Source organism: Enhydra lutris, unplaced genomic scaffold (genome assembly GCF_002288905.1).
Source record: "Enhydra lutris kenyoni isolate GAN:26980312 unplaced genomic scaffold, ASM228890v2 scaffoldscaffold7, whole genome shotgun sequence".
Lineage (NCBI taxonomy): Eukaryota > Metazoa > Chordata > Mammalia > Carnivora > Mustelidae > Enhydra > Enhydra lutris.
In genome coordinates this window covers 39104708-39116077 of record NW_019154091.1, presented here as the reverse complement: position 1 = coordinate 39116077, position 11370 = coordinate 39104708, and the positions used below count along the sequence as shown (strand labels likewise).

The following is an 11370-nucleotide window of genomic DNA, read 5'->3' as shown; positions in this document are numbered from 1 at the left end:
GATCTGGCAGGACCGTGGGCCCTCCTTCCCTGCCCCCACCCCCCCAAGTTCGTCTGCAGAATTTTTACCTTAATGTTGGCGGGGAGGGAGGTGAGCGGGCGTTGGGTGTGGCTCAGGTGAAAGAGATGGCAAATTAATAAAAAGAAATCCACACTCTGAAATGCAGATTGGAGATCCTAGACGTGCATTTAAAACACCTTTTCAATCCAAAAAAAAAAACCTTATGAAGAGCAAGTGTCTACGCTCACAATGATGAAGATGAAATGGCGAAGGCAGCGTTTCCCGGCCGCCGGGAAAAGTTGCTAGGCGCGGCCGGGGCGGTGGGCGCTCCGTGGCCTGAAAGGCCGCGCGCCCCGCTCCAGTCCTGTGGATTTCCACGGTCCCCTACGTCCCGCAGTCATGCACCTGGCCCCACATTTCCCCATTTCTTCCCTGCCCCAGTCCTCCACGCCGGACAGCTGGGGATGCGTGTTGAGGGGGTGGGGGGGTGGACTTTCCAAAGCGGCTGCAAGGTTGGAAGCGACCCGCAAGCGGCTGTGGCGCTCGGCCCCTCCTGCGGGCCGCTGCGGTCCTCCTTAGCCCCCCGCGATCCGGAAAGCCTTTCGAAATGCGCGGGGCTGCGGATCATTGGAGCCCAGGGTGGGAGTGGGAGTGGGCTGCTGCCCCGAAGGCTCCACTGACTCGGAAAGGTTCTCCCCGTCGCTCAGATACCCCCACCGCTCTAGAATTGGCAAGGTGCTGGTGTGGACGGTATGACTGTGGAAAGAAGTGGGGGGCTTCCGCTTCTTTCTTAGCCCGGAGGAGAGATGATGAGGGAGGAAAGTTGGTGAGAAACTGCCCCGCGCCACTGCGTGGGCCCGGGCGCAGCCGCCCTGCACCGCCTGCGGGCGCCCGGGGCGCGGGAACTGCGCGCAGTGACCCCGGCGGCGCGGGCGCTGCAAGTGGCAGACGAGCAGTGAGACTCAATGGGCTTTTCGTCCCGGGGCGCCAGCCGCCGGACCCCACCGCTGCCGGGACGGGAGGGTGCGGGGCTTCGGGGCAGTTTGGAGAGAGGACGACGCACGAGCCTGGGCAGCAGGGTGGTGGGTGGCTGGCGCCCGCGGCCGCATCCCCTCATAGGGACGCCCGCGGCGAGCCCCGCCGTCAGGGGCCGGGGAGAGGACGCTCCGAATATCGGGGACGCACTTGGAGAGTTGACACAGACGTGGAAAGGATCGACCCGGTGACTCGGGGGCTGCGTTCCTGTGAACGTGCCTGGCGCGGCAAGCATCCACTTCTTCCTGGCCCAGAACTCCTAAAACGCAGTCTCTAAAAATTCACATTAATGATGCCTTTTGAGGAAAGGAAAATGGGGTACAGGCAGCAATTAAGAGGATTTTTTCTCTTGTCAGAGACTTTTTGAAGTACGCATTTTGGCTCAGAAAGTAATTTTATTTCATTATTTCCTGACTCTCCATTCCTTCCTCCCCATTTTGAATTGTTTTCTTGCTTTCTCAGTGTCTTCCTGAAAAAACACCCCATCTGCGTGTTTTGAATAGAATCATAAAAACACCTTTAGCCTTTAATTAAAATAATACCTACTTGGAAGATGTAGCCCAGCCACCAAAGGACCTTCTTTTCCCTTCCCGGCAGCAGAAGAGAGACGACCTACCCCCCTCCACACGCCTTTTTTTAAAGCAACTTCAGGTCAAAATAAGCTCAAACTATCTTGTTTAGAGTCCCTTTTGGGGTGTGAAAATGTAAATGCAAGTATTTGAGGGTAACAGTTTAACCCAAATTCAAATTTTTGCAATTTAACCATCTGCAGATGCCTAGAAAAAATAATTTACTTTTACACCTTAGCTACATTTTTAAGAGAATGTGAAATAACAGGAATCAGTTTCTAGTAAATTTGACTTTAAAAGGCCTTGTTTAAATTTTTTTATTTAAATAAAAAAATATCTATCTCTGCCATGTGGATATGGGCCCCAAACCCTCAGATTTGGTATTCAGATTAACCAGTTTTAGGTTCTGTGGAATATCACCAGGAAAGTTCAAAATTGAGGAATTTGTCATGACCAGTTTAATTTGAAGAATACTGTTTTAAATTAGTGTGGAATGCATGCCAATTTCTAAAAGACCTATATATATCTTAATACTTTGGACAAGAGGTGTACATTAGATGGTCTAAGCAACTGCTCTCATTTCTCACAACACTTCTATGTGTAAATACACAATTTAGAGAAGTCACCATGTTACTTTCATTTTCAGTCCTGCAAATGTGTGATCAGCCAGCCTACACTTACGTAAAAATTTTTGGTTCTGACACATATCCTATAAGACCTAAATATTTGAACTAATGAGAGTTTTGACAATCTTATTTATATGAAAATGTGGCTTTTCCACTTCACATGTCTAAAGCTTTGCTCACTCATACAGAACTAAGTGGAAAATAGTGACTACCACATTCAGAGCCACATAAACATCATCTCAGACGTGGGCCTAAATTATCAAGATATTCGCCACTTCACATTATATTTGTGTAAGACTAGAATGCCAGGTCAAACACCTCAAGCTTAATAAAGCACATTACAGTTAAACTCAATGAATAGCTATGGAAGGTTTATTTATTGATTGCTTCATGTTTAACAATAATTGGCATCTTTTTCACACATTACAAAAAATTATACTTGGCTCAGTATGCAACCTTTTAAGCATAGCCATATTATTTAACATAAGAAGGGAAAAAACCTATTCTACTCAATACAGCATTTACAAATGCACAAAACATGCCACTTTGGCTTGTATATGGTCTAGATTAAAAAAAAATCTCTTTTTAACATAAATAAGTTAGTATAATTTTTCAGTGTCTTTACAGAGTTATGTACACAGGTACACTTCAAATGGTTTGTTTCATACACATACACAGGCAATGTAAAAATACTGTTTAAAGATGTAGTATCCATTTCAATAATTCCACGTGTGCTTTTCTCTCTACACACTTTCCTTTAAAAATACCATTTCCTTTGGACAGATTAACAAATAGAATGAGAAGCTTTAAATTAAAAATTTCATTATTTTTCTTATGTGAAGTTGCAGATCTTTAAAAAATATCCAAGGATTTGGAATTATTTTGACCGTGTCTACATAGCCCAAAGTCCAAAAAAATTAAGAAAATTTCTCAACAAACCTGATAAAAATTAGATGGTCAATTCTGAGCATTCAGAAGTCCCCCATATACCCCAGATTTTTGCTCAGAATTATCTGGAATGATTACCTAACTGCTGAATAATTAACTGGTAAATTCCAATTTTAAGAGGAACTGGGGGGGGGGGAGCGGGGATGACTGAGAATAGGTGTTTGTTTGTTTGTTTTTGCTGTTAAAAAAAAAAAAAAGCCATTTGCCAGTATATATGGAATCATCAGAGCTCCCAAATGAGAAAAAGCTTCATGTAAAAATAATTGGCCATTATTTGCAACTGGTGCTCAAATTCGGATGCTTTTTTTAAATGAAGTATCAATTTTCACTGAAAGAGACATTACATCTTTAAAGAAAACAATTCAAACCCTTCCCAAAACTGCTTCTCTCCATGCAAGTCAAATATTTTACTCCTTGCTCTAAATGGAAGCAAGCTCTTCATAAGGCCCCCCCCATGCCAATTCTGCAGCCCCACCCCACCCTCCCTTCCCCCAAAGTTTATGTGCTACATAAAAGGTAAAAACTATATACACAGGTAGTACAATGAAGCAAATAAGGAAAAACCTAATTGCACAATGCTACATCCAATGCTTTTAGAGGCAGATCATTTAAGAGTGCCTAAAAATTTTAGTGTTATTGTGTTGTTGCTTTTCAGTGCTTATACAGGATGTCCATTCCATGGAGTCAGCGATATGTATTAAAAATTTTTAATTTATATCTTCCTTGCTTCATCAAGCAGTGATGTATCTGATAAACAAGGAAACGTGCTCTTAATTCTGCAAAAGAAAAAAAAAAAAAAGAACGAATTAGGAGAAAAGCACTAGAATAACATTACCAATGAAGTACAGGAATCATTTTGTCACCGTCTTAATTGTGAAATACCTAAGTGACAGAACAGAAAAGTGTGTACTAAAAGTTCATGACTATAGTCCTCTCCATCCAATGTTTCTTTCATTAGCTTTTTACTCTCCTCTATGTCATGTATTTTTGTTTATAGAGCGGTGGGTCTCACCAGTGGGCATTTTTGCCCCCAAAGAGACTTTTGGCAATGTTTGGAGACATTTTTGGTTGTTAACACTGGGGGTGGGGAGGGTGCTACTGGCATCCGTTGGGAAAGGCCAGGGTTGCTGCCAAACATTCTACTAATGCACAGGACAGCGTCCCACAACAAAGAATTATTCAGCCCAAAATGCCAACAGTGCAGAGGTTGAGAAACCCTGGTCTAGAGAATTGGGGTCAAAGACGGTAAAGAGAGGAAAACTAATAAACTGTAATACTTAAGAGTATCAGAATCTTCTAAATTTGAAAAACACCTGGGCCTATAACTTATAAATGCTTGCCAAAGAAAAATTCTAAACATTCTAGTTTCTTGGTCATATGCAAAATACACACATGAATGCTTTTGAACAAGTTATTACTATTTCTAGTATTCTCTGAACTGGCAGTATTTACGAACAAATGCCTCTCTGTATGTCAGAATGGGGTCAGATCAAAATTCAGTAGGTGTGATTCACTGTGGCTCATCTGATGAGCTAGGCTACAGGTCACAAACCACAAGTCCCAAGCTGTAGGCTGCTTCAGGAAATTTTTTAATCCAATTTTCCCACTTCATATATAGCTAAAAAATAGAGATTCTACAGGGATGTTTTGTATAAGCTTTGAAAAATGTCAGATAGGTGTGAAGAAATCATATATATGACATTATGAGCTAAAAACACAACAAACTAGAATCTCACCTTAATCTCTATGTTTTTTATTCTTACCTTTTTATAAATGAGAATTTTAAAAATTAGTAACATCTACTGAAATCTCTTTATGTGCAAAGTTATGACTGTGTTTGGGGTTGGGGGAAGAGGTCATGGTCCTCGAAGTTATGAAGTTATCAAACTATTAACATATACACTTTGATCATTATGGAAAAACCAATCTGTGGAAAGTGGAGGGCTCAATTATTCAAATTAACTATTCATATTGATCAGACTTTAGTAGATGGAAAAAAATCTCCACTTCTCTTGCCTAAGGTAGATCTACCCTTGCCGCTCTTGTTATCTATTATCTGTTTTCCCTACAAATAATCCCAATCATCCTGTTCTAGCACAATCAGACAATTAGTATACATATTCTGACTTGTGCCTGGACTGCTTAATCCAGCAAAGTTAACTTAACTTCTGGTTTGCAACTTCAGTGTTATCAGAAAATTCTGTAGGGACCTTAGCATTTTTCCGTTTTATTTTTCCCCCCCACCCCCGGCCTTTTTTTTTTTTTTTAATACACAGGGCTCGTTTCCTGTTCTCCAAATTTGTAAGCAAACAGAGAAAAGTGGCAGTTTGTGAAAATGATAAAAGAATGTAATACACCTCTCTATTCACATTGTGAACAACTGGATTCACCACATATGAGCCATTTGTACCTAACTTTTCCTTCAAATTTTAAAATTTAATCACTTGCCATTTTCCCACATATACCTCAAAATCTGTTACTGAGTCAACCTGAACCTCTGGGAAATGAATTCTCATGAAGTGGGACTGAGGTATATCCCAGTTCTTGTTCAGATGGGGGAAAGAACCTATTGTTCCCAACACGTTTTGGTGGGATTCAGAGGGACTCATCGGTCTTTGGTCACAAGTACTTGGCTAGGACACCTGCTCTGGTTATTCAGTGTTTCAAGGAAAAATGATCTCGGGATGCAGAAACTGTGAAAAAATTACAGTATCCCCACCAGTGATTCCCAGCCTTCCCCATTCCTACTTTTTGACTTCCCAAAGTATAAACAATACAAAACCCACAAGCTCTAGTGTGCCAGCAACCACTAAGATCGGTATGTCAGGGTATGAAAACCCAATTCGGGGTGTCAGTTACGTGCTCCTAGCAATCAACCCACCGAACAGTTTACGTTTGACGTCTTCTGAGGCCCGGCTTCTTGGGCGTCTGCTCCACTGAACCCCCGTTCGGGGAACCGTCTGAGACATTTTCTTCTGTTCTGTTGGCTCTTTTGTTTTGAGGAGAGGAATCTAAGGGTAAGAGGGAGTTTTAAAAAGAACACACACAACCTTTATTAGGAAAACAATGGCTGACAGAAGTTGGCACAATAGTCAGGGGATGAAAAACCCACACCTCCACCCACAAGCCTGGATCCGTCATGCCCAGTGGCCTTTAAGGGCACAAAATGAGGTTGTTTTCACATAACAGAAAGTGTATTCTACGCCCCAAAGCTCTCTCTCCATTGCCAAGAGGGAGGCCGCTGATAAACATCCCGGTGTAGTCACAGACCTACCGCTGGCTAGCGGGGAGGCACTGTGATGCTTTCGGTTGGAGAAATGGTCAGATACTACCCCCTGGGGCTCCTGACTTTAAAACTATCACCAGACAAGCGGTCAGCCGAACAGCATTTAATAAAAACCTAAGATTAGGGCAGTTCGCTCCCCGAAAGCTAAATCGGAATGCTCTGGGAAAAAAAAAAGGCGGGGGGGGAGGTGAAGACCCTCAAGCAGGTCAAAGCGGTGCCCCAGCCGGACAGACGGACGCACATGTTCTGTTTGGGGAAGGGTCATTACCGTCTGTGGCCGGTCGCTTCCTTATCCCAGTGCACTGCTCCGCTAAGCCCGTCTGGTTGTCCGCCGTGTCAGTCTTTTGGTCTACCAAGTGTGTGTCCTCTGAGTTTGCCTGAGACCCCATTAAAGGCACCGCCTGGCGGGTCCCGCTGACGTCCTGGCTCTCCTGCGCCGGCACCTTGCAGGCGCCTTTGGGTGGCCGCGGGGGTCTGTAGTAGAACTCGGGCAAGCTGCCCTTCTCCACCTCCTGCCACTCGTATTTGCCCTCCAGGGGCTTGTGATTCTGGAAATCAAAATTCCACTTGCGCTGGCTTGCCTCTTCCATGTCTCTGCGGTGCTTCTCCAAGTCCCGGGTCAGCTCTTCGTGGTTGACCGGGCCGAAGAGGTTTCTGCAGGCGGAGGGCTTGGGGTACTCCGCCTGTCTGGCGTCCATCCGCTCCAGGCTCGGGCTCCCGTTAGACACCCGCACGTTTGACATCTTCCTCCGGGTCTTCACTACCGCCTCGCGCGCGCGCTCGCAGAACAAAACTGAACAAAACAAAACGCCCCGACCCAGCCCGCACCCCTCTTATAAGCCCTGCGACCGCGCTCGGAGCCAAGAGAAACAAACACGGACAAGTAACTGCCCGAGCGTCAGGGGCGCGCTGGCTCTGCGGGAGGGGGAGGGGAAGCCCCGGCCAGGCAGCCGAGAGCCGCCGCCGATCAAGTGTACCGGCGAGCTCGAGGGCGGGGAGGGGAGGGGAATGGAGAGAGGAGGGGGTGGCAAAGCCCGTCCAAGCCCGGGCGGCGGCGAGCCCGCGGGTCCCGCCAACCGAGCGGCTCTCCAAACCTTGCCGGCGTCGGAGTCGCGGAGCGGCGAGGCAGTAGGGACAGGGGAGGGGGAGAAAAACACCCCGAAAAGACGAGCCCCCTTTTTTTAGTTGCCCAATATGGCGGTGGAAGGGAGGCTGACGAAGAAGAAAATGATTGACACCGCAAGTCTATTTAAACAGAGCAGGAGATCCATTGGTTGCGGCGCCGGGAGCCGCCCCGCCGAGGCTGGCGAGCGCGGCCTTAAGGTGGCCCCGCGCGGCCGCGCCGCCTCCCCGCCCGCCCGCGCGCGCAGCCGCCGACAGCGCCGCCCGGAGATTGGCTGGTCGCGTGACTGCCGGAGGTGTGCCGCTGCCAGCAAACCTGCTCCGGCTGGCCTCGGAGAAATTAAAAACGAGACAAACAAACTCGCCAAACGGCCGGGAAGCCGGGGAGGGGCAGGAGGGGCGGGGGCGGTGGGGCCTCGGGTTTAGGTCCCCCCGCGGCGCTGCCTGGCGCGCCCACTGCTCGCCCGGGGTGGCGGGGGCGGGGGGGACGGAGGGGCCAGGATCCCGTGATCTTCAAGGTGGTTGGCGGTCGGTTTACGCCTTGGTGGCGATCTTGTTTTCCCCGCGGTCGCCGAGCTTGGGGGGGGCTGCGGGCCGCTGAGGGCGGAGGCAGGCTGTGGAAGCTCTGCCCCCCAGCTGGGCTCTCGCCCGTGGCCCTAACCTCTGGCACTGCGGGGAGGCAGGGTAGCCTGCGCCGAGGGTCTGGGAGCCCCCCTGCCTGGGTGCCTCAGCTGGGGGTGAGCCTTGGTTAGCTCACTCTGAATCTAGAAGTCTGCTCTTCTCGGGGAACAGGGGGGCTTTGGGAAGAAGCCGAGGCGAATCTGGACGCAGCACTTTTAATGTATTCTGAACCCAAGGTCTCCTTCAGTAAAAGTAAGGGTTTCAAGATCAAGAAGTCCGCTGGTCTCCCAAGTCCCTAATGAACTTGGTAGCTGTCTCAGACACACTTGGGTTTCAAAAGCGAGGTTACACCCCTCACGCAGGTTCTGGCTTCCCCAGCACAGTTAAAGCCATTGACAGGGGCTGCGTGTGGGAACTCCGTCTCCTCTTCATTTTTCGATTCTTTCCTGGGGTTGTAGCAGTTCCCTTTACCTGAGTCCGCCGCCAAATACAACAGCCCCTTCCTTCCTCCACCTTTTTCTCCCACCAGATTCACTGCTCCTGCCCTCCCAGAACAGAATTTAGATGCAAGGGAATGCCTTTAGACAGACGGCTGCAAGTCGTTGAAGGGTGAAAGTAATCTGAAAGTCCAGGAGTCCGCCGCCGCCAAATACAACAGCCCCTTCCTTCCTCCACCTTTTTCTCCCACCAGATTCACTGCTCCTGCCCTCCCAGAACAGAATTTAGGTGCAAGGGAATGCCTTTAGACAGATGGCTACAAGTCGTTGAAGGGTGAAAGTAATCTGAAAGTCCAGATTATGAAATGATTCATAAAACCCACCACAACCATATCCTCACGTCTGATATCATTACTTGGGCGTTTCTCGGCTCCCCTTTGCAGCTAGAAATTACCTACCAGAAGGATCCTGCACAAGGTGGTGGGACTTAAAACAGTAGGCGGAGGGGCTGTCCTATCCGAGGCAGAGCTCAAAGGGTCTTCTGCTGTCTCCCTCCACCCCACGGCATCCCCATACATATAATCTTGGTTTGGGACAGTACATTTTACTGGAAACTAATCTCCTTCAGTTGTAATCGTACACAGCACCAATGTTTTCTTACGCATCTATGCCACAGGTGAGTTTGATTTTTAACTTATTTTCTTAACCACATATTGTGTGTTCCACTTGTGTGGGGGCCTGCCTCGCTCACCTCAGCACTCCAGAATGTCAGAGCAGGCAGGGCCCTTCGGAACACTGGGGCTCAACCCTCCCTTTTATACCACTGAGGAAACTGACAGCAGGAGAGGTTTCCTGTCCAGGGATGCCTAGCCAGTTGATAGCAGACGGGGGGGCTAGAGGCAGCCTCTCAGGCTGGTTCATTTTCTCTTTCTTTCCTCCCTAAAGGTTCAGGTTTTGTCTGCATTCCCCTGGGCTGTATGTAGCCTGCAGGTCCTCCTCTCTTATAAGTGATTCAAAATGGCTCCCGCTCATTCCCTGGGCTGCCTGCAGATGTTTCCTTGATGTGGCCTGTGGTCACTGATATTTATATGCAGCTGTCACTGGCTTTTCCCATCACTATGCACTAGTTCAACTAAAATGCAGATTCCAAAAGGACAAGGGTGATACCCAGAAAGCAGTGAGAGAAGAGAGGCAGTGTCCCAAACTTGTTTCAAAGTCAGGACTTCCTACCTGCTTAACAGAAAATATTTGTCTGATCCCGTGAGAGCCTGAGTGAGAGGTCTTGTCTCTATTTTTCCACGTCGAATGCACTACTTAATTTACTGGGCTGGAAAAGGGGGGAGAAGGATGAGAAAATTAGGGTAGGCCTCCATACCATAATTTATACCCTATTCCTGAAAGTAGGTCATTGTTGACATTTTTACCTAATTGTTAGCCTACACAGGAATTCTATAATATATATAAGCATAAATTCACATGTAGGAATAAAGTACCACATATATGTAAATGGAGATATTCCATTCCAACATACCACAAGAGTTGGATTTTATTAATGGAATTAATATCTTCCATAAAAGTAGAAAATCAGTATTTCCACCCCCTACGCACCCTGAATCTTTCTTCCAGTAATATGTAGGAGCACCATTTTGTTGCTTTGTTAATCCTGAAAAGTAAACGAGTCACAGTCACGCCACCTTAAGACAACGGGCCGCCTGCAGAAAGGCTGTGCTTACACCGACCTTGCTATGATCTAAAGTGTTTTGTTTACAGTCCAGGCACCGGAGATCGGTGCGGGTAAATAATGAGAAGGCAGGCGTCTGCTGTAGTAGCGACGAAGCGTGGAAAAAAAAAAAAAAAACTACAGAGTCGGCAGGGGAAGAGGGAATGTGGACATCAGAGCGCCATCCTCTTGCGGAAAGCGTTCGGCTGCGAAAGAGTAAGCCGCGGCGAAATGCTCAGAAAAACAGCACGAAGGCGGAGCTTGGGTAGAATGCAAAAAGTTCCACTCGCACTGCTCTAAAATGGGCTCTGCTTCCCCAGGACCCAGAATCTCGTCCTGAGCGGCGTTTTTGCAAGTCGTTTTCACTCCGGGTAGTTTCCTCCTTAGAACGGAGCAGTGTCATGTAAGCCAGCCCAGATTTCCGTGTCCTTCACACACCGAGAGAGGCAGACCCCAAAATAACTTCAAACACCTGTGTGGTGGTCAAGTGTCCAAATGCGGAGGTAGTGCGAGCCCGCCTCCCAGATGCGGTTCTCTCAGTGAGGGGAAGGCCTGCAGCTCCCCCGTGTTTCTGAGAAGGTACTAGTTTCCTGGCCCAGCAGCCCCTCCCACCACAAGTAACCCAATTTTAATCCTTCCTCGAGGATGTTTATAATGAGGCAGCTTTTGCTCAATTTCGCTGTTCTCCGAAACCCACATACTTTCAGAGTTTGAGAAAATTTCAGTCCACTGTTTTTGACATTTTCATTCAGTGGAACAAATATTTATTAGGCACCTTCTACTAATTTGCTTATCCTTTTTCTCTTTCAACAAATATTTACTGACCGCCTTGGATATATCAGGCATTATCCTAGGCGCTGCGGATAGAGCAGTAAACAGATTTAGAGAAGGATGAAACTTACGTTCTAGGAGGGGGAGGGGAGACAAAATAAACACAAAAATACAGGAGGGAAAGATATACTATGTAAGGAGGTGATACTGCTCTAGAGAAAGGATAAGCAGGGAC

The 11370-nt window shown here is 47.3% G+C and overlaps 1 protein-coding gene across 1 annotated transcript; it reads right to left on the bottom strand.

Annotated features, from left to right (window-relative positions):
- Positions 1-2580: 2580 nt before the first annotated feature.
- On the bottom strand, positions 2581-7671 carry LOC111142072 (cyclin dependent kinase inhibitor 1B). The gene is made up of 3 exons (XM_022495021.1): positions 6733-7671; positions 6060-6189; positions 2581-3954 (listed from the first exon to the last, which is right to left on the bottom strand). Exons 1-2 carry the CDS (start codon positions 7205-7207, stop codon positions 6068-6070), a joined length of 597 nt encoding a protein of 198 aa, XP_022350729.1. The 5' UTR covers positions 7208-7671; the 3' UTR covers positions 2581-3954; positions 6060-6067.
- Positions 7672-11370: the final 3699 nt, after the last annotated feature.